At 47.7% G+C, this 27,821-nt stretch overlaps 1 protein-coding gene across 2 annotated transcripts in view; it reads left to right on the top strand.

Moving 5' to 3' along the window:
- Positions 1 to 27,821, top strand: part of INPP5D (inositol polyphosphate-5-phosphatase D) — a 131,644-nt gene that overhangs the window by 66,016 nt on the left and 37,807 nt on the right. For both annotated transcript variants that reach the window (XM_069103226.1, XM_069103225.1), the window contains exons 6-16: positions 826 to 913; positions 3,700 to 3,780; positions 3,944 to 4,015; positions 7,393 to 7,516; positions 12,245 to 12,351; positions 14,317 to 14,419; positions 19,957 to 20,153; positions 22,635 to 22,752; positions 24,420 to 24,516; positions 25,924 to 26,062; positions 27,690 to 27,798. In XM_069103226.1, the coding sequence (XP_068959327.1) occupies positions 826 to 913; positions 3,700 to 3,780; positions 3,944 to 4,015; positions 7,393 to 7,516; positions 12,245 to 12,351; positions 14,317 to 14,419; positions 19,957 to 20,153; positions 22,635 to 22,752; positions 24,420 to 24,516; positions 25,924 to 26,062; positions 27,690 to 27,798 (1,235 nt within the window). The remainder of the gene's footprint in view (positions 1 to 825; positions 914 to 3,699; positions 3,781 to 3,943; positions 4,016 to 7,392; positions 7,517 to 12,244; positions 12,352 to 14,316; positions 14,420 to 19,956; positions 20,154 to 22,634; positions 22,753 to 24,419; positions 24,517 to 25,923; positions 26,063 to 27,689; positions 27,799 to 27,821) is intronic.

The raw sequence follows: 27,821 nt of genomic DNA, 5'->3' as shown, positions 1-27,821 counted from the left end.
AAGAATGGAAGAATCAAGGCTCTGCTCAAACACGACTTCCTAAGGAAACCTTCCCTGGTCCTCTCTGTCACTAGGGCTATTTCCCCCCTCAAATTATCTTGCATGTATTTATCTGTTTACAAATTGTATACCCAGCAGAATGTAAGCTTCTTGAGGTCAGGAGTTGTTCTTATGTTTTGTATTTGTATTCCCAGAACCTAACCTTTCTCCCATGAGCAGTCTGGTTCCCTGGGTTTCTTATCTGTAAAATGGGGGAGCTGGGTTAGATGACCTCAGAGCCTTTCCAGTGGCTGATGTCTGCTTCCAGAGGGTCTCTAGATCTCTGGTCAGTGAAGCTGCTACTCTGGGCCATGCCCTAGGCCCACAGAGACAAAAATGAGAAAATCCCTGCCCTCGCATGGCTCAATTCAGTTGGAAGATAGAAGGGCCTTTGGGCCCCAATTAAATGGAATTGAGTTGTTGAGCTGAAGCTCTGCCACCAATGCAGCCTTGGGCAAGTCCCTTCTCTCTGGGCCTCCATTTTCTCATCTGCAAAATGGTCTCAGATGAGGTGCTTTCTGAGATTCTTTCTAGCTCCTGATCTTATGCTCTCGTGGCTATAATGGTTTCTGTAAAATGACAAGCCCAATGTGGGGAAAGGGAGGTGGGTGTGGTAGAGGGGACAGGAGAAGCTGCTGAAAGCTGAGAGCCACTGGCTCTGCCCCGTTGGATGCACAGGCTTGAAGAAGAACCCTTTGCATTCCTCTGCACCTCCCTGTTCCTGGGGTACTCCTGGCTTGGCTCCCCAGACTCACTATTCCCTTTACCATGTTTTCTTCCCTCCAGTGAGGTTGCCAGGACCCTCCCATCCCTGGAGTCCATGCAGAGGTTATTTGACCAGCAACTGTCCCCTGGCATCTGGCCTCGGCCTCAGGTAGGTTGCCTTGTCACTGAAAGAATGAGGAAAAGACCAATGAAGATTCTCTGGGCAGCCTCAAAAAAAGGTGCGGAGTAGGGGAGGGCTGGGGAAGGGAGGAAAAGTCGTATGGACTATCTGAGCACGAGAATATGGAGGAAAGCCAGCAACACATCTCCCTGGATGCACTGAAGGAGAAACCAGGGCTAGGACCCAGGAGATGCATGCTAGTCAATAGCCTTCGTGTGACCTTGGGACAGTCACTTCCTCTCAGAGATGGAATGAATAAGAAATGCCAGAGCTCTTCCCACACACTGGTATCTAGGGTGAGGAAGAAGAGCCAGAGCATGCCTCAGCACCACCTCCTACAGAGTGTCCCATGTGACCATCACTCTTACCTTGTTCCCACCCCCAAAGAGGGTCTTATCATCCTGGGTCTGGAGACGAGGATAAGTGACTTATAATCATGAGATTGTTCAGTCGTGTCCAACCCTTTGTGATCCCATTTGGGTTTTGTTCTTTGGGACAGGTTTTGTTTTGTTTGTTTTTTGAGCAAAGATACTGGAGTGGTTTTGTCATTTTCTTCTCCAGCTGATTTTACAGATGAGGAAACTGAGGCAAACAGATTTAAGTGACTTGCCCAAGGTCACCCAGCTAGTAAAGGTCTGAGGCCTGATTTGATCTCAGGTCTTCCTGACTCTAGTGCCACCTCACTGCTCTACAGTTAGAAGGGGCCTCAAAGACCTTCTGGTTCACCCCTCCCCATTTTACAGAGGAGTCACTGAGGCACAAGGAAATGAAATATCTCACCCCAAGTCTCACAAATTGTAACGATCACAAGTGGGATTTGAACTTGTCCCAAGGCCTGACCTTCCCATGCCCAGAACCAGCCCTCCATCCACCTTTCCAAAGCCTGTCTTCTTCACCCCAAGCCTGAAGCTCCCCTTTCTGTGTTGTCTCCCCTCATTAGGAGGTAAGCTGCTTGAGGACAAAGTCTATGTGTCATCTTGTCCTTCTGTACCCAGAGCTCAGCCTGGTGCCTGGCCTGGAGTAGGGTTTAATAGATACTTTATCTTCCATTCATACGTTTATTCAAATGGGGACAGTAACGGCATCCAGGAAGGCCTTGTGCAGGGGACACCCAAACCGAGCTTGGAAATGGCTGAGTAGGGCAGGTGGGAGCAGAAGAAAGTCCAGGCACAAGGTGGGAGGGGAATATTGTGGAGGGAGGGGAAGGGCAAGTTGGCCATTTGGGCTAAATACAGAATGAAGGACAAGAATGTTAACCAGGCTGGAAAAGAGAGGCTGGAATCCCAGCTTGGAGTTTATCTTTGAGGCTTTGGGGAGTCACAGAAGCTTCAGGAGCAGAGGAATAGCATCCTCAGCCTCACTTTAGGAATATTCATTTGGCATCCAGTGTGAAGGACCGTGGAGAAGGGGGAGACTGGAACCACCCAAAACTCCTGGCTGAGCCAGTGCCGAGGACTTCTAAGGCACAGGGGCCCTTCTGGGGGATGACCTGGTACCTTCATCAGCGGTACCTGGAGGGGGGTCATCCAAAGGAGCGCCAGTGAAGAGATTGGATACCTCCCAAACCTTAGATTGTGGTCAAATGTCAAAGACCCTGGCATTGGAGGCAGAGGGTATGGGTTTGAATCCCAGAGAGACCCCTTCTTAGCTGTGTTACTTCCCATCTCTGTGCCTCAGTTTCCTTAACTGCAAATTGGAAGTGATGCCATTTGTGTGTTCTTTCAAGGGCTATAAGAATGTGACTTACCTTGATTACTGATGACCTGGGCACCTGAAGCCAGAGTTCTTTGTCCTCCCCGAGCTCTGACCTGACCACACCCCCATGCCCTCTAAGATGCAGCTGGACCACCTTGTGTTATTGCTGGTCATTGATCTTGGGTGTGTCTGACCAAAGTTGGCCTCAGGGACATGTGGTTTAATCTGAGTTGTTTTTGCTTAGACCTACCAAAGGGAGGCAGAGGTCGGGCTATGTAGGTGACTTGGAGTTGAGGAAGGTCACCCAGAGTGGGAGAGATAGTCTGGAAACAGGAGTCATTAACTGGGGCATCCCACTTATGGAAGGAGCCAAGGGGCCAGTGTGCCTGGTCAGCAGGGCAGGGCAGGAGAGCAGCTGGGAAATGAGGTAGAAGCTGAGGAATTGGGCAGATGGGCTGGATCCTGAGTCACCAAAGCTGAGTGGAGGCAAGCCCAGTCACAAACCCAAGAGCTCTGTGATCCTGGGGAGATTCCTTCAGGCCTAGGGCTCTCATTTCCTCCAGCATGTAATGGATTCCCGAGTGAGCCTTCCCTCCCTACCCTTCCCAGAGCCATCCCTGGTACCAAAGAACAAGAAAAAGGGCAGGAAGGAGTCGGTCAGTAAAAGCACCAACACATCAGCTGTTGGCTCTGACCTTCTACAGGCAAGGTTGCCTTTGCTTTTCATGTACTTCCTTGGCATGGCAAGCAGAAGCCTTCAAATGCTGCTTCTTCCTTGATTCCATCCCACCCCCTGGGCAGAAGTCATTCCCTTACCCAGCTGCTACCCCCAGCAACCTTTCTCTGTACCTTTCTCATGGAATGGAGCATGTCCAGCCTTGTGTTAGAGCTGCCCATGTGTATGTCTAGCTCATTGTTACTACTAGACTGAGTTTCATGAGGGTGCCACTAGGCCCTCCTCATTTTATTCCTGACAGCAGCTAATGCAATGCCTTCCTTGAACATAGTCGATGTGCAATAAATATTTATTCAATGAATAAGTGAATGAATGAGACGGCTCCCTCTCTTTGACCTCCCAGGTGTGTACAGAGGCAAATCCAGTCAACGTAGTAGCCAAACTTGGCCAGCTGACCAGTTTACTGACCTCTCTTGAAGATAAGGTACAGTACAAAGAAGACGTTCTTGCCCTTTTCTTATAAACTCTGCTGATATTCCCCTTGGTTTTCCTTTTCTGTATGCTAGAGGTGGGCCCTGGGATGCTTACACTACTTTTCTCTCTCTCCACTCATTGACTTGAAGTTCCCTTTTTTTTTGTGGTTCTAGATAAAAGCATTTTTGGGAGAAGGTCCTGAATCCACACATCGACGCTCCCTCATCCCTCCTGTCACCTTTGAGGTAACTGTCTCCTCTTTGGCAGGTATCCCATACCTTCTCTGCTGTACCACCCCCCCCAACCACCAACCTAGGAGCCTTGGTTCAGTGCTGAAGGCCCCTGATTTCTGTTGTAAAGGTTATGATAATATTCTGCAGATAACAGGGTCTATTAGGACAAAATGAGCATCTACTGCACCAGAAGGGGCTTAAGGTAGAACCCATATAGAATCCCCTGAGTATGATGGTTGTTAAACTTTGAAGCAGATGACCAAATGAACATCGGGAATTTCTCCCCTTTCAGAACCTGAATCATGCCAGACTCTATATATGATAGAAATTCAGTCCATCAATCAGTAAACATTTATTAAGCGCCTACTATGTACCACCAGGCATTGTGCTAAGCACTGGGGGTGCAAAAAGAAGTGAAAGACAGTCTCTGCCTTCAAGAAGCTTACAGTCTAATGGGCAAAGTTCACAGTTGCACATATACTCTGTTCTTTGTACATTGAAATGTTTGTTTGCTGATCTTTATTCATAACCAACAAATGAAAACGTATTCTTAAAAGCAGGGAATACTGGTCTTCTGGAGTATTATGTACAGTTCTGGGCATCACAATTCAGTAAGAATATTTTAGTGGATGAGTTGGACTGTGGCCAGAGGAGGGAATCCAGGGTAGGGAAGAGCCTTGAGACCATGTGACATAGGGACTGGCTAAAAGACCCGGGTGTATCTCACCCCAAGGAGACTCAGGGGACATGAGTGCTGCCTTTGAGTATTCTGAGGGCTATAATGGAGAACAGGGATTAAACTGGCTCCATCTGGCCCCAGAGGGAAGAACCAGGAGCACAGGTTGACAGTTACAATTTAGGGCTTAGTATCTGGAGAAACTCCCAGACAATGAGATTTGTGCCAAAGTAGAAGGTGTTGCCTCAGAAGGCGGTAAGTTCTGACTTTCTGGAGATTTTCAAGTGAAGGCTAAAGGTCTATTTAGAAGATGTTATAGTAGGGATTTTGCTGGTATACGGGTTAAATAGAATGACCACCAAGGTCTGTCTCCTCCCCCCCCCCATTCTCAAATTCTATGATTCTGGAAATAACATAGTTTCTTATTAGTCTGGGACATTCTAAATTCAGTCCTGCACTCAAACAGGAATGGGTGGGCCAGATGGCCTCATATGGTCCATTCTAGGTCTTTAATGCTAAAATAATTTTTCCAATGCCTGTCACAGGGTTATGAGGGAGGCAAGGTGGATTGGAGTCAGAAAGACTCCTCTTTCTGTATTCAAATCAGGCCTCAGACACTTACTGTGTGACCTTGGGCAAGTCATTTCACCCTGTTTGGCTTTGTAGAATGTGCTCCTCTGTAAAATGAGCTGGAGAAGGAAATGGCAAACTCCAGTATCTTTGCCAAGAAAACCCCAAATGGGGTCAGGAAGAGTTGGACACAACTGAAAAGCAACCAAACAGCAACAGCACAGGGCCTGGCACATAATAAAGGATGGTTGATTGATCACTTCATTGATGATCAGGTATTTACATAGTGCATTGTAGTCTGAGCCCATGTGATGAAATGGCTCATTTCAGCATCATCTCCCTCTGATGCCTTCCCATGGGCTGGAGGTGACCTCGGGCTCTGGAAGGCTGTGAATACAAGCTCTGACAGGTCCTTCCAAGCTAGAAGAGACTATCTTCCTGCTGTCCAAAGACCCTCCTAGCTAGATTTGGAGAGACATCAGCAGCTGGAGAGCCACTAGGGAAAGACTTCGCCCCCCATCACAGGGATTCATAAACCTTTGTCCTAAGGTACAGAGAGTGATCTGTGTAGTGGGATTGATAAGAGCTCAAAGGGGTCTTAGAGCTCATCTAGCCTAATCCTCCCATTTTATAGATGAGAAAATTGAGGCACTGAGAGGTCATAGGATCCTGGATTTTTGTCTGTGTGGGACCTCAGAGGCCATGTGGTCCAACCCCATTGGACTAGTCTAGTCATGTTAAATATGGAGAAGTTGAGGCCCAGCAAAATGAAGCAATTTGATCAAGGACACATAGGAAACATCAAAAGTTAGAGTTGAACCAGCTCCCTTGACTCTGGAGCCGTTGGGCCTTGATCTGCTTCTTAAAGCATGGGTCCTTAAATTACGTAAGTGTGTAACTTATCTCCAATTTTCCTTGGTGAGACAGGGGAACAGTATAGATGACTGGTTGTTTACAATATTGTAAGGCTTTCCCTCCACTCAGCCTTTCAGCAAAACTGTTAATATGAATAAAATTGGACTCTGTCCCACTCCTGGCTGTCATCCCCACCTGAAAGCTTCCCTTTTTCTCCCTGATCTTGTCTGGCCTCCACTGGAAATGCTCAGAAATGATGAAACAGTATTTGTTATAGGCCACAAGGGATGGGATGATTTAGTCACAGCCCCAGCACGGGAAGTGGAAAGAGACTACTCCAGTCTAAGACAATGGCCTTAGACATCACATAGTTGAGCCTTCTCTTTTTATGGATCAGAAAATGAAGGCCCAGAGAAATTAAATGACATGCTCAAATTCACATAGTGTTGAAGGCAGGGTTTGAACCCAGGTTTACTTACTCCAGTCCCAGTGACATTTCCATCAGTTCAGATAACGGAGTTGAGAATCAAGGCAATGGAGACCAAGTCCGGGCATAACCAACACAGTGCTGCCAAAACCAGGGTCATTTCTTGCTAGTTTCATGTTGATACAATGTAACCAAATCTAGTGTTAATGTTACCAACAGCTATAGCATTATCTGCACGTTGTCAATTAGAAATATTTGTAACATTGTTGCTTATGAAACTAGCTGCCCCTATCTAACTATTTTTCTTAAGGTCACATTTTCCCTTGACCAATTAGCAATATTAAATAAAAGCCCATTTGAATATATCTTTCATTATATACAACATTAGCTATACCTCTTTTAAAAAATAGCTGACCACTAGTTTTGGCAAAGTGATTCTTATGCATATGATTGTAATATGAAGCCACAGGACCTAGGCTCAGATCCCAACTCTGCCACCTTAGTGATGGATGTATTTCTGAGATTCCCTTTCTTTCCCTTTAGAATCAGGGGATTAAAACACCCAGAAAAGAACAATCATAGATTTGAAATTAATATCTTGATTTTATTATCTACCTTTAAAAAATAAGATCATACATATATGTATATTCTTGGTTTCATATGCAATCCTCTTTTTCTGTTCTTCTTTGAATATGATAGTATTCCTATTCATTGGTACTTGCCAAGTTCAGAATTACAAATTAAAAAAAAAATTTAATGAAGGGATTATGGAAGACTCTCTAAGGTCCCCTCCAGGCCGAAATCCCATGATGGAAATATGTCATGAAAATGATGAAAAATCCTCTTTCCCATTTTCCATAGGTAAAAGCAGAATCCTTAGGAATTCCACAAAAAATGCAGCTTAAAGTTGACGTTGAAACTGGGAAACTGATTATCAAGAAATCCAAAGATGGACCAGAGGACAAATTCTATAGCCACAAGAAAAGTAAGAAAACATTGATTTGCAATCATATCCACTCACTCTTTCTTCCACCAAGAGGTAATAGCTAACATGTCTTTGTGAAGAGCAGATGAGATCCCGTTTGGCCACTAGAGCCTTGTTCTATGATGGATTGTTTGGCATCTCCATGGTGACACCTTCTCAATCTATTGGCATCCTTTCTGCCCTTAAAGGCTCAGCTTAGATGTCCCTCCCACTAGAATCTCTACCAAGCTCATCCCAGTCAAAAGTGAACCTCCTTCCTTTCCTCCTTCTCTCTTTCTCTCTTTCCCTCTTTTTCTTCTTCCCTCCTTCCCTCTTCCTCTCCTTCCCTCCTCTCATTCCTTCCTTCTCTCCTTTCCTCCTTCACTCCTCTCCCTCCCTCCTCTCTTCCTCTCCTTCCCTCTTCCTCTCCTTCCTCCTTCTTTCATTTCCTCCTCCCCTCTTCCTTTCCTTCCCTCTGTTCTCCTGGAGCAAGAAATCCTAATTTAACCAGTCACAGCATTAACCACATTATGCAATGTATAGTTGTTAGTTTTCTTTGGGCCCATATACTCCACTTCTTCTAAAGTTGTCCTTCAATGCTTGAGTTTGGTGTGAAGGGGAACCTGGTTCCTTGAGATCGTGCTTAGCTCTGACAGGTCCTGTGAAGTTAGGTCTTGGGTTTGGGTCTAGTAATGGACGCATGTCTATGGTATATGAGCCAGATGGACTATGTCTGGAGGGGTGCATACCAGACTGACCTCAGCCACAACAAATCCTTTAAAACCACCTGTTTTCACAGAAGGGTTGTGATTATATAGGGGGAGAGAGGGGACATGCTAATGAAGTTATAGTCAACAAATACGAATTTATTAAGCACCTACTGCATGCAAGGCACTATGCTAAGTACTGGGGATACATGAAAGGCAAAAACCAGTCCCAGCTCTGGAAGAGCTCACAGCCTAATGGGGAGACGCCATGCTAATAGCTCGGTGCAGACAGAATATATACAAAGCAAACTGGAGGTAATCTCAGAGGGAAGGCACTGGGGACTAGGCACTAAGGACCAGGAAATGCTTCTTGTTGAAGGCAAGACTTTAGCTGAGACTTGGAGGAAGTCAGGGAATCTCCTTCCTTCCCTCCTTCTCTCTTTCTCTCTTTCCCTCTTTTTCCTCTCAGTTGCCAAGCTCAGAATTTTCATGTTATCTTTGACCTATCCTCCTCAGCAGAGCTGAGGAGGGAGGGAGTCCCAGGCAGGAAGGACAGCCAGTGGACATGCCCAGAGGCTGGTGTCATGGGAAGGAACAGCAAGGAGGCCAGGACCACTGGGTCACATAGTAAGTGGGAGAGAGGAAGGAAACGAGAAAGACGGCTTCAGAACACAGAACTTGCTTTCAAGGCATTTTCAAGCCCTCTGCCATCTCCCATTTCTCCTCCCCAAGTGCTGGCCACCTGTCCCCTTCATTTCCCGCCTCCCTGCTTTTGTACAAGCTGCCACCTCCCATGCTCATTATTCATCATCACCTCTTCAGATTTCCAGACCCTGTTAATTACACATGCTTGTGGGGACCACAGGAGAGGAGGAGGCAGGAATGGGCATGAAGTAAGAAGAGGGAGGCGCCCAGTTTTCTTTCGACAGAGGTTTAGACACAGTGATCTCAGAAACAAGGTGGGCTGGGCTAAGAAGGTAGGATAAGGCAGGATTCTGGAGAGGCTTGGCTGCCTCTAACCTGAGAGGAGCTCAGATCTGATCAAGGAGGAAGTGAGTGAGGTCTTTGTGGGTTTTGTCTCTCAAAGCCTACATGTGACGTGCAGGGGACAGTCACTGAGTGGGTTTTAGGAAAATTAGCCTGGCAGGAGTTTATTGGTTTGATTGAAGGGAAAGCACTGAGTCAGGAAGGCCAAAGTTCCATGAGCAGGCAGGAGAGAATAAGGCCTTGAACTAAGGCAACACCATCAGGAAGGTGGAGAGATAAATGGTTAGAAGAGACATTTTGGAAAGATAAAGGATGTGATGATCAACTTTTAGCACTTTGGGGGGAAGGGCTGAAGAAGGATAGGTCAAAGATAACATGAAAATTCTGAGCTTGGCAACTGAGAGGATTTATTTTTTAGTCTAGACCTGTGCTTCCATTGGTGTGGAGAAGTCCCTGGTGTAGAAACTCATTCCATGGATGCAGACCGACTCCTCCATAATTTATAACCTTAGAGAGTTAAGTGACTTATGCAGAAAGTCATTCAGAAAGCTGAAGCTAGGTCTTCCTGACTCCAAATCCAGCTTTCTAGTCACGTGCCTTCTCATAAGGGAGAGCAGGCTAGTTTATGGGAGACGATTCCTGGGCGATGGCCAGGACCAGGCTGAATTTGGCCAGCCAGGTTTGTGTGGCTAGCAGAAGGAATGCAGTGAGTGAAATTCTCTAGGGTGGAGGACACATAGCCAACACCAAAATAGCATTTTTTTAAAGCAATTGGGTTAAGTAACTTGCTCAAGGTTACACGGCCAGTTATTTTCTGGGTGGGTGCTAAGTATCTGAGCCCAGATTTGATCCCCAGGTCATCCCGACACTGGAGCCGGTGCTCTTACTCGCTGAGCCACCTGGCCGCTCCTCAAAATAGCATTTTTTTAAAAGCAATTGGGGTTAACTTGCCCAAAGTTACACAGCCAGTTTTGTGTGTGTGTGTGTGTGTGTGTGTGTGTGTGTGTGTGTGTGTGGGTGGGTGTTAAGTATCTGAGGCCGGAACCAATCCCAGATCCTTCTGACTCTGGGGCTGGTGCTCTTACTCACTGTGCCACCTAGCCGCCCCCAAAAGAGCATTTTAAGGTTTGCAAAGACCTTTATAGTTATTATCTCATTTGATCTTCACCAAAACCCTGGGATATGGGTGTCACTATTAACTTCATTTTAAGAGAAAGATTAAATGACTTGTCCAGGGTCATTCATCTGAGTTAGGATTCAACCTCAGGTCTTCCTGCCTCCAAGTCCAGGGCTCCATCCACTGGACCACTTGGCTGCACCATTGAGGAAGGTGGAGGGGGTATGGAAGCATAAGGTAGCTGGTGGATTGGAGTTTGGACAGGGTATGAGTGGATTTTTCACCAACTTGCCAGGTAGGGAATGGGGGAGAGAAGAGAGTTCAGGACCAGAGGGTCAGGGGGATACAGGCTGGTGCAAAACTAAGAAGTCAGTGGGGCTGACTGATTGGGGCCGAGAATAGTCAGGGTGGATGTTGAGGCAGCCAAGAGAGGGACAGGGATGGAGGAAGCAGGTAAGCCAAGTACTAAAATCCTCTAGAAGGGCAGAAATGAGCCCTGGCTGGTAGTAGACCACAGCAGCAGTGATGATGGTGGGGAGGAGGTACAGACGGAGAGCACCAAGTACAAGTTATGAAAAGCAGGGAGTGGGTGGTGGTTTGACAGTCCAGATGTTGTGCTGGAAAGTGAGGAGAGAGACAGCCCCCTCTCTTCTCCTACTGAGTGGGAAGGGTGCAAGAGAAGGCTGAGGCCTCCCCAAGCAAGGATTATGGGAAATTAGAACTTGGAGTGTGAGTTGGCCTAGGGCAATGAACAAAGCAGTGACCTTGGAGTCAGGAAGACCTGAATTCAAATCCTGCCTCAGACATTTAACCAGCTGTATGACCCTGGGAAAGTCATTTCCCCTCATCTATTGCTTCACGGAACATTGAAGAGATTAGGCTTGTTGTACTGTAAGTTTCCTCACAACTTTAAATCCATGTTTCTGTGAGTTAGAAGTCAGCATCCCCTTACATTACAACTGAGGAAACTGAGGCAAACGGAAGTTAAGTGACTCACCAAAGGTCACACAGCTAGCAGTGTCTGAGGTCTTTGTCTCCAGTTCCAGGAGTCCATCTCCTGCCTCATGGTCCATCACTTCTCTGCCAAGAGGCAGGAGGAGTCCCTGAATCCACAGTTGCTGGCTGATGTCTCTCCGGGTTGCTTTCCCTTATGTCATTGCTATCATTGTATGAATTGTTATCCTAGGTCTGCTTACTTCAATCCTCATCAGTTTATAAAAAGTCTTCTCAAGTTTCCCTCAATTCTCCATATTCTTCATTGTTTTTATTCCATTGCATCCATGTACCACATATTTAGGGGCATGCAGGTGGTGCAGTGAATAGAGTACCTGGCCAGGAGTGAAGAAAACCTGAGTTCAAATCTGGCCTCAGACACGTAGTAACTGTGTGACCCTGGGCAAGTCACTTAACCCCTACTTACCTCAGTCCCTCAACTGTAAAATGGGGACACGTAGGAGAAGGAAATGGCAAACCATTCCAGTATCTTTACAAGAAAACCCCATAGACAAGGTCACAGAGTCAGACACAACTGGAGGACCCAATGACTGTGGCCAGTCGATGGATTCCTACTTTCCTTCCAGTTCTTTGCTGGATATTTCCAACCTTTACCCTGCCCTCCCCTGGTCCCTGTTTCCCAGAGCTGGGCTACTCCCTCTGCCTACCCAGAATGCCTCGCTGCAAGGCCCCAGCTCTCTTTGCAAGTAACTGACAAGCTCACTCCTACTAAGGTGGAAATGACTACTTTTGCCTCCCCTCCCTGTGGCACCTGCATTCCAGTGAGCTCCTAAGGGGTCCTTCCCTAAGAATGAATTTGCCAGAGTGAGGGTGGGGGAGATAAGAGAGCTCAGGACCCAAGGACTTTGCTTCTCCACTTCTGGGCTGAACACGTCCTGCCCCAGCTTGCCCAGCCCTCGTGCTGAAATGCTCTTTTCTCTTAAGTCTTACAGCTTATCAAGTCTCAGAAGTTTCATAACAAGCTTGTCATCATCGTGGAAACAGAAAAGGAGAAAACCCTGAGGAAAGAGTATGTCTTTGCTGACTCGAAGGTGAGTGACAAGAAGCTTCATTGCTGGGTGTGTGCCGTGCCCAAGGAAGGAAGCAGGAGGAATGCTGGGTCTGGAACCAGGCCCTGCCTCGGAATCTTCCAAGCCTGTGCCATCTTGGGCAAAGCCTTTCACCTCTCTGGGCCTCGGTTTCCCCAACTGTAAAGTGAGGGGGTTGGGCTGTAAAGACAACAGTGAATGAACCCTGGGGTCAGAGGACTAGGGTACAGATAACAGCCTTGCCAGGAACTACCCACTGGGCAAATGATTTTGCCTCTTTGGGTCTGTTTCCTCATTTGTAAAATGAGGGGTTGTATTTGCTGGCCCCTGAAATTGTTTCCAGCTCTAGATTTTTGAGTCTATGAACTGGGTTCAAATTCTGGCTCTGCTACTTACAACCTCTGTGACATTGAACAAATCACTTATCTGATCTTCTGTTTCCTCTTCAATAAAATGACCTTCTAAGATCCCTTCCAGCTCTCATAACTGAAGCTGGAGACTTTGAACCTTCTTCAGAGATGTTTTGGAAAAGAGCTGACTGCCTTATTGCTGTGGGGTCCACCCCCAGCATTACTCTGAGCCCTTCTTGACTTCCCCACTTGCTGAGTAAGTAGAGATAGCAGGGCCCCAGGGACATGGGAAGCCCCCACTGAGTGACTCCAGAAGAGAAGGCTTGTTTCCCTATTTGCCCTGCTCTTCTGAAGGAAGTAAGAGAAGGCAGCAGTGTCTGGGAGCAGAAGTGAGACTCTAGAACCCAACAGCAGGGCCAAGCAGTGAGAGAGCCCCAGAGAAGCTAGCTCTCTGCTTTGCTGTGTGACCTTAGCCAAGCAGGTGGTCTGGTGGACCTCACTGGCCTCATCTGTAAAATGGAGGTAACAGTACCCCATCTAAGGTTGCACCAAATTAATCTTGTTTTGTCCTTTCATAAAACTCATACAAATCTGGAAAATGGGACAGATCTGTTCAGCCAGTGAGTAAGGAAAGCCGAGGTCACAGGATCCTAGAATGCACTCTGGCCACTATGACCACCCCTTTTTACACATGAGGAAACAAGTCCAGAGAGGCAAAGACTTGCCCAGGAACACACAGCTAGTGAGGACCTGATTCAGGATTTGACCCTAGATCTTCCTGACTCCAAGGCCAGGGTTCTGGCCAACACTGGCCAACATCAGCCAACATTACCTCCATTAATGAAGCAGATTTTGTCTCCATCGTTTACTGACTCTTTGTCCCTGGGCAAGTCAGCTAACCTTCTGAGCCTTGGTTTCCTCACCTGTCAAATTGGGATAATAATACTCATAGCCCCTGCTTTACAAGGAGACTGGTAGAAAAGTTCTCTGTAAACAGTAAAATCTGCAGAGATCTGAGATGCTGAGTGTGGGAAGAAAAGGAAACCAGAGCTTGGGTCATTGACAGCAGCCAGTGCCATCCTATGGAGATGTCCGTCAGTTAGGGGTTACCTAGCCCAGCCTTGGCTCTTTACAGATGAGGAAACTGAGAGCTAGAGAAGGGAAATGACTTTCCCAAAGTCACTCAGGTAGTGAAATGACAGACCTGAGGTCCGAGGATTCTGGAAATTACAGCTGGAAGGGACAATGAAAAGATTGTGTGTTCACAGATTTTAGAACCCAAAGTGCCCTGAGAGGCAATCTTGTCTGACATCTTTATGTTTTAGACAAAGAAACTAAGAGAAAAAATGACTTGCCCAAGGTCATGCATCTACCTTAAGTAAATGAGCCAGAATTTGAACCCACATCCTTTGGCACACTTTCTTCAGTGACTTATTTTAAAGGATTTTTTTTCTCACTCCACTTGAGAAATAGCCCAGAGAAAGGGATGTTCCTACAAAAGGCCACTAGAAAGAGAACTGCTTTTCACTCAAGGTTTGAGCTAGCCCAGGGGCACCCTAAGTCTCAGCAACTGGAGGAAGCAAAGGGACCTTTCTGATGTTTGCTCTTCTGTATCTAGAAAAGGGAGGGGTTCTGCCAGCTTCTCCAGCAGATGAAGAACAAGCATTCTGAGCAGCCTGAGCCTGACATGATCACCATCTTCATCGGAACCTGGAACATGGGTACGTCCACACCCTCCCATCCCTGGCCTCTGTACAGCGTCTCTGGTAGCTTTCCCTTCTCTCCATTCAAACAGTCACTGCCCCATGGCTCAGCCACTCAAGCCCTCTCCCTTGGCTATTACACTGGCCTCTTGATGGATCTCCATGCCTCCAGTCTTTACCATCCTCTAAGCAGCTACCAAAGGGAGCTTCCTAAAACGGGTCTGACCATGGGATTGTCCTGCTCAGTAGCAGGAGGGATTCTCCTCCTCCTCCAGAGGATCTCTGGTGCCTTTAGAAGGCTACAGTCTTCCTACCTTGGCACAGCTTGGAGTTTGAAGTCCTTTGGAATCTGTCCCCAACCCATCTTTCCAGGCTGAGGGCATTGGACCTGGAGTCAGGAAGACCCGAGTTCAGATCCAACTTCAGACACTTGCTAGCTGTGTGACCAGAGGCAAGTCGTTAATAGTGCCTGCCTTGGTTTCCTCCTCTATGCGATGGGGATAATAATAGCACCACCTCTGAGAGTTGTGAGGATCAAGTGAGATCATATTTGTAAAGCACTTTGCAACCTTAACTGCTATGAAAATCCTTCTTGTTATTGTAACACTTCTCAACAAACCATTACTCACTGTTCCTCATACATGAAAGAATGAAAAAAATCTGTGTTAAGTGCCTAGACCCTGTGCCGCTGGGGATAACAAAGATTAGTGAGTCAGTCCTTGCCTTCAGGGAGTTTGCATTCTAATAGGGAGCATCTACACTTACAGTGGAGGAAAATTTGGCCAAGAGAGTGCTAAGGGTGAGGAATAGAGCCACAGGCAGCCAGTTGACATGTCCTGTCCAGGGACAATATAGTGTTGATTTGATTGCTATGCCCAGAAAAAAAAAATGTGGGGCAATCAACATAAGGGGTGGAGGAGGTAGGGAGAAGGGATGGAAACAGAGCAGTAGGTGGTAAGATTCCCCACGATCACAATGTCCAGGGTGAATGTCTGTGAGACGTCAGCTTACGTCAGCCAAATAGAATCTGAGAGGTGAGTTTGTACTCACTCAGGGGTCAGTCAAACCACAAGGGTCATTGCCTATAAGCCTAGCTTCAGTGTGAGTGGAAAGACTTCATACCAGAAGCTCCCGACATTGATGAAATCATAGGTCCTGGCTCCTCCAAACATTCACGTCACCACTCCCATCCCCCTCTGTCATCCCCCTATCCATCTGTCCATTTTCCTTCTCAAGAGAGAATAGTGTTCTTCTGTCATTGGACTGAGGATGTGTGTGTGTGTGCATGTGGACACGCGGATCGACAATTTCTCTGATACACTAGTCGATGACATGCGTTCATTTCTGACCCGCCTGGGAGAAACCTGTCTTGAGGCACCATCTTCCTTTCTTAAGAGAATGAATGGCCCTCCCTGGAATCCTCTGATCAGCCCTTGCTCTGGGGAGACTAAGTCACCCTTTGTTATTCCTGACCCTGCTGGAGGGGACCTCAGGGGCCACCTGGTCCAACCTGGCTCTAAGCAAAGACCCCCTTGGCCACACCCCAGCCTCTGTCTGAAGACCTCCAGGAAAAGCGGAGCCCACCACCCCTCTGAGTAATGGGGGTAGACATTCATAGAGCACCTACCATGACCTAGGCACTGCACCAAACACTTTACAAATATTATCTCACTTGCTTCTCACAACAACAATCCTGTGAAGTAGTTGCTATTATTATCCTCATTTATAGATGAAGAAACTGAGGCAAACAGAAGTTAAGTGACTTGGCCAAGGTCACACAGCTAGCAAGTGTCTGAGGTGACATTTGAACTCATGTCTCCCAGAGCAGGCTCAGTGCTCCCACCACTGCGCCACCCAGCTGTCTCTATAGGCTATTGCAATTTCAGACCTTTTTCCTAGGATCAAGACTGTGTTTGTCTCTTCCCACTTCCAGCTGTTACTCCTGATCCTCGCCCTTGGGGCCAAGCAGGACAGAGCTAAGCCTGTCTGGGACGCCCTGCCTCCACATCCCCCAGAAGCTCCTCACTCTGTCTCTCTTCTGCCAGGCAGACAGGTCACAGGCTTTATCCATAGCCCATCTGGTGAATAGTAAGGAGATCTGGGGATGAAGCCCAAGTCTCCTGGTGCCTGGCTCAGTGCCCTTTCCAAATCTCCCAACCTCTTTCATTACAGACAAGTCAGTTTGGGGCAGTCCCCAGCCAGTGAGCGGATTTAGGCAGAGCTCTGGACCTGAGAATCAGAGACCAGGGTGGGGCTCCCATGCCAGCTCTGCCCCTGAGGACCAGGGTGGTCTGGGTCACTTACCATGCAGGGCTTGGCCTGGATGCCCTCCACAGTTCTTCCAACCTTTGCTCTCTGATCCCCTCCCAGAATCTGGATGTGTAACTCCATGATTCAAAAGCTCAGCTCTCCTGCAAAGACAATTTTCTGGCCCACACTTTCTCTTCCACTTTCCCATGTTCTTGGCCCCCCTCTCTGGGATGTGTCTGAAGGCTATGAGCAGCAGCTTGGAGCAGCTCTGTGCCAGCCTCTGGGGCTCACATTTCCCTTTTCTTTTCTTTTTAAAGTTCTCTGCTTTCTCCTAAAAATTTCCTAATTTCCTAACACCTCATCTTATTTTCTGCCAGTTTGATAGAAATCCTGTTTGATGAGTAAACAATCATACCAAGAGGCAGCCCAGCACGGTGGACAGACAGCCAGCCTTAAAACCAGGAAAACCTGGCTTCAAGTTCCACCTTTGACCCCTCCTGCCTGTGTGACCCTGGGCTAGTCACTTACTATCTCAGTGTTCTAGGCAGCTCTCTAAATCTGTAAGTTGCAGAGAGGATGCTGACGTTGATTGGCGGAGGGATTTTTCTCATCTGGGAGCTCCTCATACTGATGCCATCACAGGTCTTGTCCTGGTCCTGTCATCTTTCATGCTCACCAGGTTCCTGGGAGCTTTTATCTTATGGAGGTAGGGTGGTGCAGTGGCAAGACTATCTGGATTCAAAGTCATAGGAGCTGGGTTCGAATCCTGCCCAAGCCGAGTCCTAGGGGAGGTAGTCGGTCCTGCTCCTGCACTTACTTTCGACCTCTCCCTCTACCATCTTTTTCTCCTTTGCCCTCAGACACGCATGCATCTCCCCCATCCTGAGAACCCCCTCACTTGCTCCTTCCATCCCCACTCCCATCTCCCCATATCTTCTGCCCTTGAAGAAGCTGTCTAGAGTAGGAGCCTCCACTTTCCTCCGACTCTTTTCTTAGCCCTGGTGCTGTCTGGCCTCCGGCCTCCTCATTCCACCAGCACCGCTCTCTCCAAAGGAACCAGGACCTCTTAAGGCCTTTTCTCAGTCCTCAGCCTCCTTGCCCTCTCTACAGCCTCTGACACTCCTGGCCACTCTCTCTTCCTAGAGACTCTTTTCTCTCTATGTTTTGGGACACCTCCCCTTCCTCCCCTCCAAGGTTCTCCTCCCACCCCTCTGAGGGCACCTCTCAGTAGGATCCTCCTCCAAATCACACCCTCTGACCCTCAGTGACCCTCAGGGCTCTGGCCTGGTCCTTCTCTTCTTCCTTTATTCTGCTTCACTTAGTGATCTCATCTGCTCCCATGGATTTAATTATCATCTCTATGCTGGTGATTCTTGAATCTACCTGTCCAGCCCTGATCTCTCTCCTGACCATCAAATTCGAGTTTCCAATTGACTTTAAGGCATCTCTAAGTAGATGTCCAGCAGACATCTTAAACCCCAAATGTTCCAAACCAAACATTGTTTTTCAGCGTAAATTCTCTTCCCCTGCCTCCTACCTTGCCTATTACTATAGAGGACCCCATCCTTCTCCCAGGCCCTCAGGCTCACAGTCTAGAAATGATCCTGGATTCCTCATTACCTCTCTCGCCGCCCCCCCCCCAATATCCCAATATGGTGCCAAGGCCTTTGGATTTCAGCTCTTCAGCATCACTTAAATAGTTCCCCTTCTCTCCTCAGACACTGGCCCAAGCTGGCACAGGCCCTCATTCATTGCCTTACACTTTGTTTATTGTGATTGCCCCTGGTAGGTGTGCCTGCTATGTATCTCCTCCCACTCCAATCCATCCTCCTTTCAGGGGCCAAAACACAAATCTGATCATGTCACTGCTTAAGCCAAACCCCAGTGACTCCCTGTCACCTCTAGGATCAAAACCCCAAACACTCTGTTGGGCATTCAAAGTCCTTCATAACCCAGCCCCCTCCTCCTTTTCCAGTTTTCTCACACCTTACTCCCCACCATGTCCTCTTGGATCCGGTGACACCAACCTCCAGGCTGTTTACAAGAAAGGCCCTCCCCGTCTTGGCTCTGAGCATTTTCCCTGACTCTTCCCGGTACCTGGAATTCCCTCCTTCATCTCCATCTACTGGTTTCTCTGGATTCCTTTTAAGTCCCAGTGAAAATCTTGCCTTCTCTAAGAAGCCCTTCCCAAGCCCTTTTAATTCTGATGCCTTCCCTCACTTGATTATTTATTTCCTCTTTATTTTGTATGTAGCTTGTTTGCACATATGTGTTTCTTCATTGTGTCCCCATTAGGTCATAAATTCCTTGAGGGCAAGGAATGTCTTTTGCTTCCTTTTGTATCCTTGGCACTTAGCACAGTGCCTGGCACATAGAAGCCCTTAATATTGATTGATTGATGACTGTTCTAGCCCTCTCAGAATCTTAGTATGCTTATCTCTACCAAGGGGATAGTGGTACCTGTGCTTTGCATCTGCAGTGGCATAATTAGGCATCAAATGAGATCATGGATGAAAAGCCCTTTAGGAATGGGAATGATCCATACAAATGTAGGTTATTATCAGAGCCGCCACTGAGTTAGAGTGGCGAACAAAGTGAAAGCAATTCACAGTAGGTATTTGAATGACTGGCATGTGGAAGAGAGATTAGCTCTGTTCTGCCCAGTGTGGTGAAATTACAAAGAAGACTATATTAGCTTAAAACAAGGAAATACTTTGTACCTCTAAGAACTGTGCCAAGGTGGAATGAGCTGTCTCAGGAGGCATTGAGATCCCTGTGACTTGAGGTCTTTGGGCAGACACTGAATGACCACTTGCTGGAAATGTCATGGAAGGAAACATCGGTTAGGTCGAGGTTAGTGGGTGAGGTCCCCGTTAGCTCTGAGATTTGGGGAGTTTTCCAGCCAGCTCATTTCTCCTTTCTTCCAAAGGGCATCCAGGGAAATTATTTGCTTTGGGGAAAAGAGAAATTGACTCACATTTCCTGTAGGGAAATTCACAGTCCTCTAGAAGTGGGCTCCTTGTTCATCTGACTGCTCCTGACCACCTTCCCCTTTGGGCAGGAGCTCATGGCCATGGTTAAGAACAGGCCAGAATGTTTCTCAGTGTTTCTATACTTTGAAACTTTTAAGTTTGTTCTTCCCACTCCCAGGACTACCTGGTCTTGGACTTCCTAGGGAATCCCCCCCACTTCCAATGTTCATTTCCCTCTAAGGATGACTGTGTGACCCTATTTTCTCTGGCTCAAATTCTGACTGATGTGACCCATTCATCCCCTCATTGTGGTCTGGTCTTTTCCTTTTGAAGGTGATGCTGCTCCTCCCAAGAAGATCACATCCTGGTTTCTTTCCAAGGGACAGGGAAAGACCCGGGATGACTCTGCTGACTACATTCCGCATGACATCTATGTGATTGGCACCCAGGAGGACCCCCTCGGGGATAAAGAGTGGCTGGAGATTCTGAAACACTCCTTGCAAGAAATCACTGATATCAGTTTTAAAACAGTAAGAAGACTGATCAGTTGTGCTGGTGGTCACCCTGAGAATATAGCAATAGTGAAGATCAGGGAAATGTGTTCATATCTAAATATATCCAAGAAATATATCCATTTCTGAGATCAGAGGAGCATGTCAATCTCTAAGCTCAGAGATGAGCAGAGAGGATGTGGGCAGGGAGAGGCTGAAAATTCCAGAATCTAAGCTCCTAGAGAAGAGATTCTTAATGTTTTCTGTGTCAGTTTGGAAAAACCCATGGACTCTTTCTCAGAATCGTGGTTGTGAATGCAGAAAACTAAGCACACAGGGTTACAAAAGGAACCAAGTATATTCAAATAGTTATCAAAATGTTTTTATAAAGCAAGTTCATGGAGCCAAGGTTAAGAACCCTTGTGATAAGGAGATTGTGCAATTTCCTTAAGAGATGCATCAACGTCTAAGCTTAGAGATGAGCGGAATTCTGGTTTCCAGAGGAGTCTTTAGGTAATTCTAACCAGTGAGGCCAAGCAGGCCTTACTTTGGCATCATGCTTAGGGTTTTCTATGAAATAGTCACCTCATTCCAGTCCCCTGACTAGGTGTACTGTCCTGATGATTGGACTGTTTAGAGGAGAGAGCCCACATCCTTCATTGGTCAGAATATAAGGACTGGTCCCGTTGGCCCCTGCCTTGGTCAGAGACATTGGAAATAGTTACTCCCATGCAAGGTACCACATGTTAGGAAGGACATGAATCAGCTGAAGAGGAGACCAAGGTGATTAGGGCAGTGAGGGGCAATGAGCCTGTGCCATATGAAAATTATTGGCAGGTGCTAGGATTGCTTCGTTTGGAGAACAAAAGACTTGGGGGAAGGTGGGGAAGACAACTATTCTCCCTTTTTTGCCATAATGAGCTCAACTACTATTTTAAACACTGTGAGAGGCAGTGTGGTATAATGGTTAGAGGACAGCTAGTCTCAGAGTCAAGCAGACCTTGGGTCATGGCTGTCCCTAGACACATACTGGCTATATGACCCTGGGAAGGTCACTTAACCTCAGTGGTCACAGGAAGCTCTCTCTCTGTTGCATAACAGGTGCTGGCCTGTGTTGATAGGAGCTTCCCCTCTAGGAGTTCCTACCAATGAAATCACAGGTCAGAATGTTGTACAAAACTCTGTCACTGGTGCTTGGCATCAGACCCATTCACACACCTCAGGCCATTATGGGAATGGATGTCCCAGCAAACTGTCTGCTTTTCACCTTGGTTGGAGTTGGAATTTTTGAATGAATGGAGCATTTAAGCACTTTCTATGTGCAGATCATTGGGCTAAGTTCTGGAGATGCAGATAGAAATGTAAGCCAGTTTGTTCTCAGAGCTCCCCTTATAATGGATACTTGATTCTAATAAGCATAAGGACCTGAGGAAAGGCGCTAGGGCAGCCAAAGGAATTGTCTGGTTACGTCCTCTGAGGATAGTATAGACAGTGTCCCTGAAGCCTCCCTCTCTGCTTCTCCCCAGCCGTCCTCCCACCACCAGCCACCCCTCTGCTTCCAGGCAAGCACAGAATTTCTGAGTTGGAAGGCATGTCCATAAAGTCACTCCCCTCCTGAACAAGAATCCCTTCTATGAAAAACTCAAGCAATTACTTTTGAAAGGACTCCATTCCTTAAAGGGGAGAAGCCACTGTACCCCAAGGCAGCCCATTCCACTAGGGGACAGCTCTCATTGTTAGGAAATTTGCCTGGCCACCCCACCCAAGCCCCCCTCTTTGTAAGTCCTCCCCAGTGCTCTACTTCTGGGGCCAAGCCCAACCAGTCCAAGCTCTCCCCTCTCCTTCTACATCACAACCCTCATTATACTTGAAGAGATCTCTGTTACTCCCCTCTGAACCTTTTCTTCTCCAGACTAAACATCCCGTTCCTTCAAAGGATCCTCATGTGGTATGTGGTTTGAGCTTCACCATGGGCAGAGCACTGAACTTTGAGTCTGGAAGACCTAAGTTTAAGCCTTGCCTCAAGCTGTGTGACCTTGGGCAAGGCACTGACCATTTCTATGCCTCAGTTTCCTCATCTGTAAAATGAGAGAGTTGGACTCATTGGCTGCCAAAGTTCTTTCCAGTTCTGTGTCTATGATCCTATGATCCCTTCACCATCCTTGTTACACTGCCCCCCCCCCATCTTATCAGCATCCCTAAACTATGGTACCTAGAACTGACGGCATTGTGCCAGATGTGCTCCGGACAGGCCAGGGGACACCTGGGCTAATGCCTCCAAAATCCTGGAAGCAATGCCTCTCTGATGCCACCAGAGACCCCACCTATAGTCTTGGCTTTAGTGGAATATCACCGACTCCTAAGCAGTTTGCAAACCATTGCACCATGCCCCTGATTTTTAGTTGTACGCATCCTTCCCTCTCTGCTACCAATGGGATCCAGACAGTGATGTGAGGCTGCTTTAGCTGCCCCTCCTCAGATGTACCTTGTTTGCAATGCCCTGTTTGTCTCCCCTGCTAGATAGCCATCCACACCCTCTGGAACATCCGGATTGTCGTGCTGGCCAAGTCAGAACATGAAAACAGGATCAGCCACATCTGCACCAACAATGTGAAGACTGGCATCGCCAACACTCTTGGTAAGAATGAGGAGGAAATGAAGTCTCATTTTTCTCTCACATGGCTGCTGTTCCCATGGTACATGGATGGGTGTTTCCCTACCAGCCTAAGAATCCCCTGGAATTCCTGCAAGAACCATCAGGGGTTGCTAGAAAAAAGACAGCAAAGGCAAGAAGAAGCAGTGAGTGGCCTTCTGGGAGAATCCAAAGGAGAAGTGACTGGCACATGTCAGCTGGAAAGAGCAAGGCAAAGTTAGCAGTGGAATGAAGCTAAGAAAGTAAGCCACAGTGTTCAGGGCTCAGGTGGGAGTGATTAGTCCTTCTGACCTCTACTCTAGTCAGACCACATTTCCTGTCTTCCTTTCTGAGGCCCCACACTTTAGAAAGGACATTGATAATCTGGAGAGTGGCCAGAGGAGGGCAGCCAGGACAGTGAAGGGACTCATGGTCATGCTATACAAGGCCTGGCCATAGGAACTTAGACTATTCCTCCTGGTGAAGGGGTGACTTGGGGTGGCATGGTTAACTCTTATTATACCTGAAGCACTGTCCTAATGAAGAGGGATTCTATTTGGCCCTAGAGGGCAGGTCAAGAAGTATTGAGAGAAAGTGGCAAAGAGGTAAATTCTGCCTTGGTGTCAAGAAAGATTTCCTGCCAAAGTTCAAAAGCCTGCCATAGGAGACAGTGGGCTTCCTTCTTGTGGTCATTAAATTGTAGAGGGTACAGTGGATAAACACTAGGCTTGGAGGCAGAAAGAATCATTTTCCTGAGTCCAGATCCAGCCTCAGATACTTCCTAGCGGGGCAAACCCTGTTTCCCTCAGTTTCCTCATCTGTAAAATGAGCTAGAGAAGAAAATGGCAAACCACTCCAGTATCTTGGCCAAGAAAACCCTAAACGGGGTCATGGAGAGTCAGACATGACTCAACAACAACATTCTCAATGAGTAGGAGATACTTATTTTCTACCTGCTAATGGGGAACAAGTTCTGGCAACGCCCTTTAAGTTTCAGGAGCCTAAGTCAAAGCTCCAGTTGCCCCACCTTAGTTAGGGCTCTGGGAAGATAGTCAGACCTCAATGTCTTCTGTAGATGAGAGGGACTGGCTCACACTCAGCTTGAGCCCTTTCCCTACCCCCAGCCCTTCCTCCTGCTCTCCAGTCTCTGGCAGGGGATGCTCAGCTCTCACCCCTCCACCTGCTCTCCTCATCCATCTCACCTTGCTCTCCTAATACCTAAAGCTTTGGGGTTTTCCTCAGTTATCTTCAGGAGACAAGTGGTTATGGCTTTGACACTTCCCTGCTAGAAATCTTGAAGCTGACAGGTTTGCCCTGGGCTCCCTTCCCCTCTCTAGAAGAGAGAGAAATTCTCGTTTTGTCATCAGCCCTATGTCCATGATTCTTTTTGAATATTTTGGCACTCACTCAGAAACAACTTCTTCCTGGAAAGTCCACTCATATATGTCTTCCTGGGAAATCACACCAATCATCTCCCAGCATCTATCATGTCTCCCTACCCCCAGATAAAGGCTAGTTTTTTTCCTTCTTTACCTCCCTTTTCTCCTCTTTGCCAGCCCCTCCTTTAGCCTCTCCTGACTGTCCCATGCTTTCGTGTATCTGCTATTCCTCCTGTTGATCGTAGACCGAATCTTTGCCTTGGTAATGGTGTTCTTCTCCTTCCTCATCCCCAGGTAATAAAGGAGCTGTGGGTGTTTCATTCATGTTCAATGGAACCTCCTTGGGATTTGTCAACAGCCACTTAACTTCAGGAAGTGAAAAGAAACTTAGGTAAAATGCACTGACCTCCAGAAACTCACATTGGGATAGGTCGCCCCAATGTGTTCCTGAGTACCTTCGGATCCATGGGCATGTCATCATAGGGGCTCAGTCACCTTGGGTCTCCAAGTGGGGCAGAAGGAAGACAATGAGAGCCTGAGGACAGATGTGGATGGCCTGGAGAATGGAAGGGTCTTTGCCTTGGGGGAGAGAGTGAGATTGGGGTGTTTTTGCAAGTGGAAGTTATTTTTAAAATTATTTTTAAAATAATTTTTATGTACCAAAAGGTGTCCCAAAAGTTTCTGAATAAATCATTATCCCTCTTCCCCCTAGAGATCCAGCCCTGGAACTCTATACACTGTACCACCTAGATGCCCTTAACACAGATCAGTTAATATAAGATAAATTAAGAAAAGAGGGAATGTGGACTCCTGAGGGGGTGGGGTGGGAATCTTGTCTAGAGAATGAGAAAGATTTCTAGTAATTTCTTGAGCTCGATGTAGCTAACACCTAAAAACCCAGTTTCATTGATGGTGGGGAGGCAGGGGAAGTGATTCAGCTAGTTGGTGCAATGGAGTGCTAGACCTGAAGTCAGGAGGACCTGAGTTCAAATCCAGCCTCAGACACTTACTAACTTTGTGACCCTGGGCAAGTCACTTCACCCTGTTTGCCTCAGTTCCTCAGCTATAAAATGAGCTGGAGAAGGAAATAGCAAGCTTCTTCAGTATCTTTGCCAAGAAAACCCCAAATGGGGTCATGAAGATTAGGACCCAACTGAACAATGACCAAATGATAAAGGGAAAAATCCAGATTGGATGCCCTTCCAAATTCAAAGCTAACAAACATTATATAATATCTAATATGTGCTGGAGAATGTGTGAGATACTTAGGGATTAAAAAAAATGTATAGACCCTGCCCTCAAGGAACTTCCATTCACAATGACCTTTTGTTTCCTAACTAAAGCTGATTGCCTCTTCAGTCCCTGAGGAGCTCAGCTAGAGACAGACCCTTTGGAGTTGTATTTGAGTGCATTTTCATGAGAGACTTAGGGTGTAATAGATGGGAAGGCAAAGTCAGGAAGGCTCCCCTCAGATCCATCCTAGCTGAGGGACCCTGGCTGTGCCTCAGTTTCCACATCTATAAAATGAGGAAGTTGGACTTGACCTCCAGGTCCCTGATCCTGTCATGTTGCTAGTGACCTGGCTCTGTCCAACCCCAAAGCTTCAGCCCTGGAAGTGGCTGCCCAGTTCAAGAGAGACACTCAAGGCAGTAGAGGTCCTGATGACTCCCAAGAAGCAGAGTAGGGCCCCCCCTCCCTGGCTCCCCCGAGGGTGCCCTCCACTGTGCCCAGGAGCTCCCTGGCTAAGGTGCTCAGTGTTGGCCAGGCACCAAGCTGCTTGTGTCTCTTCCTCCCTCAGGCGGAATCAGAACTACATGAGCATCCTTCGATTCCTGGCCCTGGGAGACAAGAAGCTAAGTCCCTTCAACATCACTCATCGCTTCACGCACCTCTTCTGGCTGGGGGACCTGAACTATCGACTGGAGCTGCCGCCCTCGGTGAGGAAGCCCCTGTTCCAGGCCAGCCCCTGCCCCCACCTTCCCATGGCTAGGACCAAGTCCAGTGGGGAGAGGCGGCCACGCCTTATCCCTGGCAGCGCCCACGGGCATCCCTCCAGAGCTCTGGGAGGAGCCAAGCCAAAGAAGGCTGCCCTGCCAGGCTGAGGTGGAGCCTGGATTCTTGTCCAGCACTATGGACGCTGTTGGCCATCACAACTTTAATGTTTGCAGAGTGTTTTCCATCTCTGATCTCATCTGGTCCTCACAAAAGTCGGTGAGGTGGATGCCATTCTGATTCCATGTGGAAGATGAGGCAGAGTGCTTTGTTCAGGGTCACCCAGCCAGTAAGAGTCTGGGGCCAGGCTTGAGAACCCTGAATGCCCTCTCCACAGCACCGCCTTACTCCCTCCTGCCTCGGAGATCCCTGACAGCCCTTAGATTCTGCAAGGAACAATAACCTTGTTGTTGTAGACCATTTGCTTTGGATTTTCAAAGTGCTGTCATCCTGACTACCTGGGTGAATGTGACCTTGGAGAAGTCCCTTATCCTCCCTGCTCTTCATCTGTAAAATGAGGAAAGTTGGACTAGATTGCCATGAGGTCTCCAGCTCTGTGATCTCATTTTCTTCTCTGGGTCTCAGTTTTCTGATCTGTAAAATGAGAACAGGGCAGCTAGGTGGTGTAGTGGATAGAACCTGGAATCAGGAAGACTCATCTTTGTGAGTTCAAAACTAGCCTCAGACACTTACTAGCTGTGTGACCCTGGGCAAGTCACTTAACCCTGTTTGCCTCAGTTTCCTCATCTGTAAAATGAACCATAGAAGGAAATGGCAAAGCCCTCTGTGCTAAGAAAACCCCAAATGGGATCATGGAGAGTCAGACATGACTGAAGTGACTGAACAACAAAAATGAAAATGTCTGAACTAGGTTGTCTTGGAGGTCACTTCCAGCCCTATGACCCTAAGACTTGCCAGTCAGAGCTATGTGTCTGCATCAGGACTTAAAGCCTGGTTAGTCAGTCAGTCAATAAACATTTATTAAATGCCTATGATGTGCCAGGTACTGAGCTGAGCTCTGGGAATACAAAGAAGGCCATGAGAAGGCTGCCAGGTTTTCAGACTGCAGGGCATGCGTTTTAGACTCTTTTCCAGGCTGCCTCTGAGGAGGACCCTGCAAGGCCTTGCTGCGGTTCCTGGTACAACAGCAAAACCTCAGGGCATGAATAGAAATGAGAACCCTTGGGGTGGCTCAATGGCACAGTTAATACTTACTAGCCATGTGACCTTGGGCAAGTCACTTAACCTCAATTGCCCTGCCTTCTCCCTCAAAAAGAAAAAGAAATGAGAACTCCACCCACCACACACAGTGAAACCTGGCTGCAGGTAGAGCAGTTTCAGGCCTCAGGATGACCTCCCCAGGGCCACCCAGCTAGGGCTACCCCAGCCAGGGATGCCCAGCCCAGGATGCTCCCCAGGGCTTCCCTCCCCCCCAGGGCTGCCCCAGTCAGGGCTACACCTCTCAGGGCTGCCCCCCAGGGCTTCCCTCCCCCCCCTCCAGGGCTGCCCCAGCCAGGAGCGCCCAGGCAGGAGCCAAGCACCTCCATAATGGCCACATCCTCTTCCTCCCAGGAAGCAGAGGACATCATCCAGAAGATCAGACAGCAGCAATTCTCCGAGCTGCTGCTGCATGACCAGCTCCTCATGGAGCGCAAAGAGCACAAGGTCTTCCTGCATTTCGGTAAGAGGCGCCACTTCTGGGCT

Source organism: Petaurus breviceps, unplaced genomic scaffold (assembly GCF_028583685.1).
Source record: "Petaurus breviceps papuanus isolate PSGF00001 unplaced genomic scaffold, PetGlider_PUasm1.0 567, whole genome shotgun sequence".
Lineage (NCBI taxonomy): Eukaryota > Metazoa > Chordata > Mammalia > Diprotodontia > Petauridae > Petaurus > Petaurus breviceps.
The sequence above is the reverse complement of the archived record's forward strand: the minus strand, read 5'-3'. Positions and strand labels throughout refer to the sequence as shown.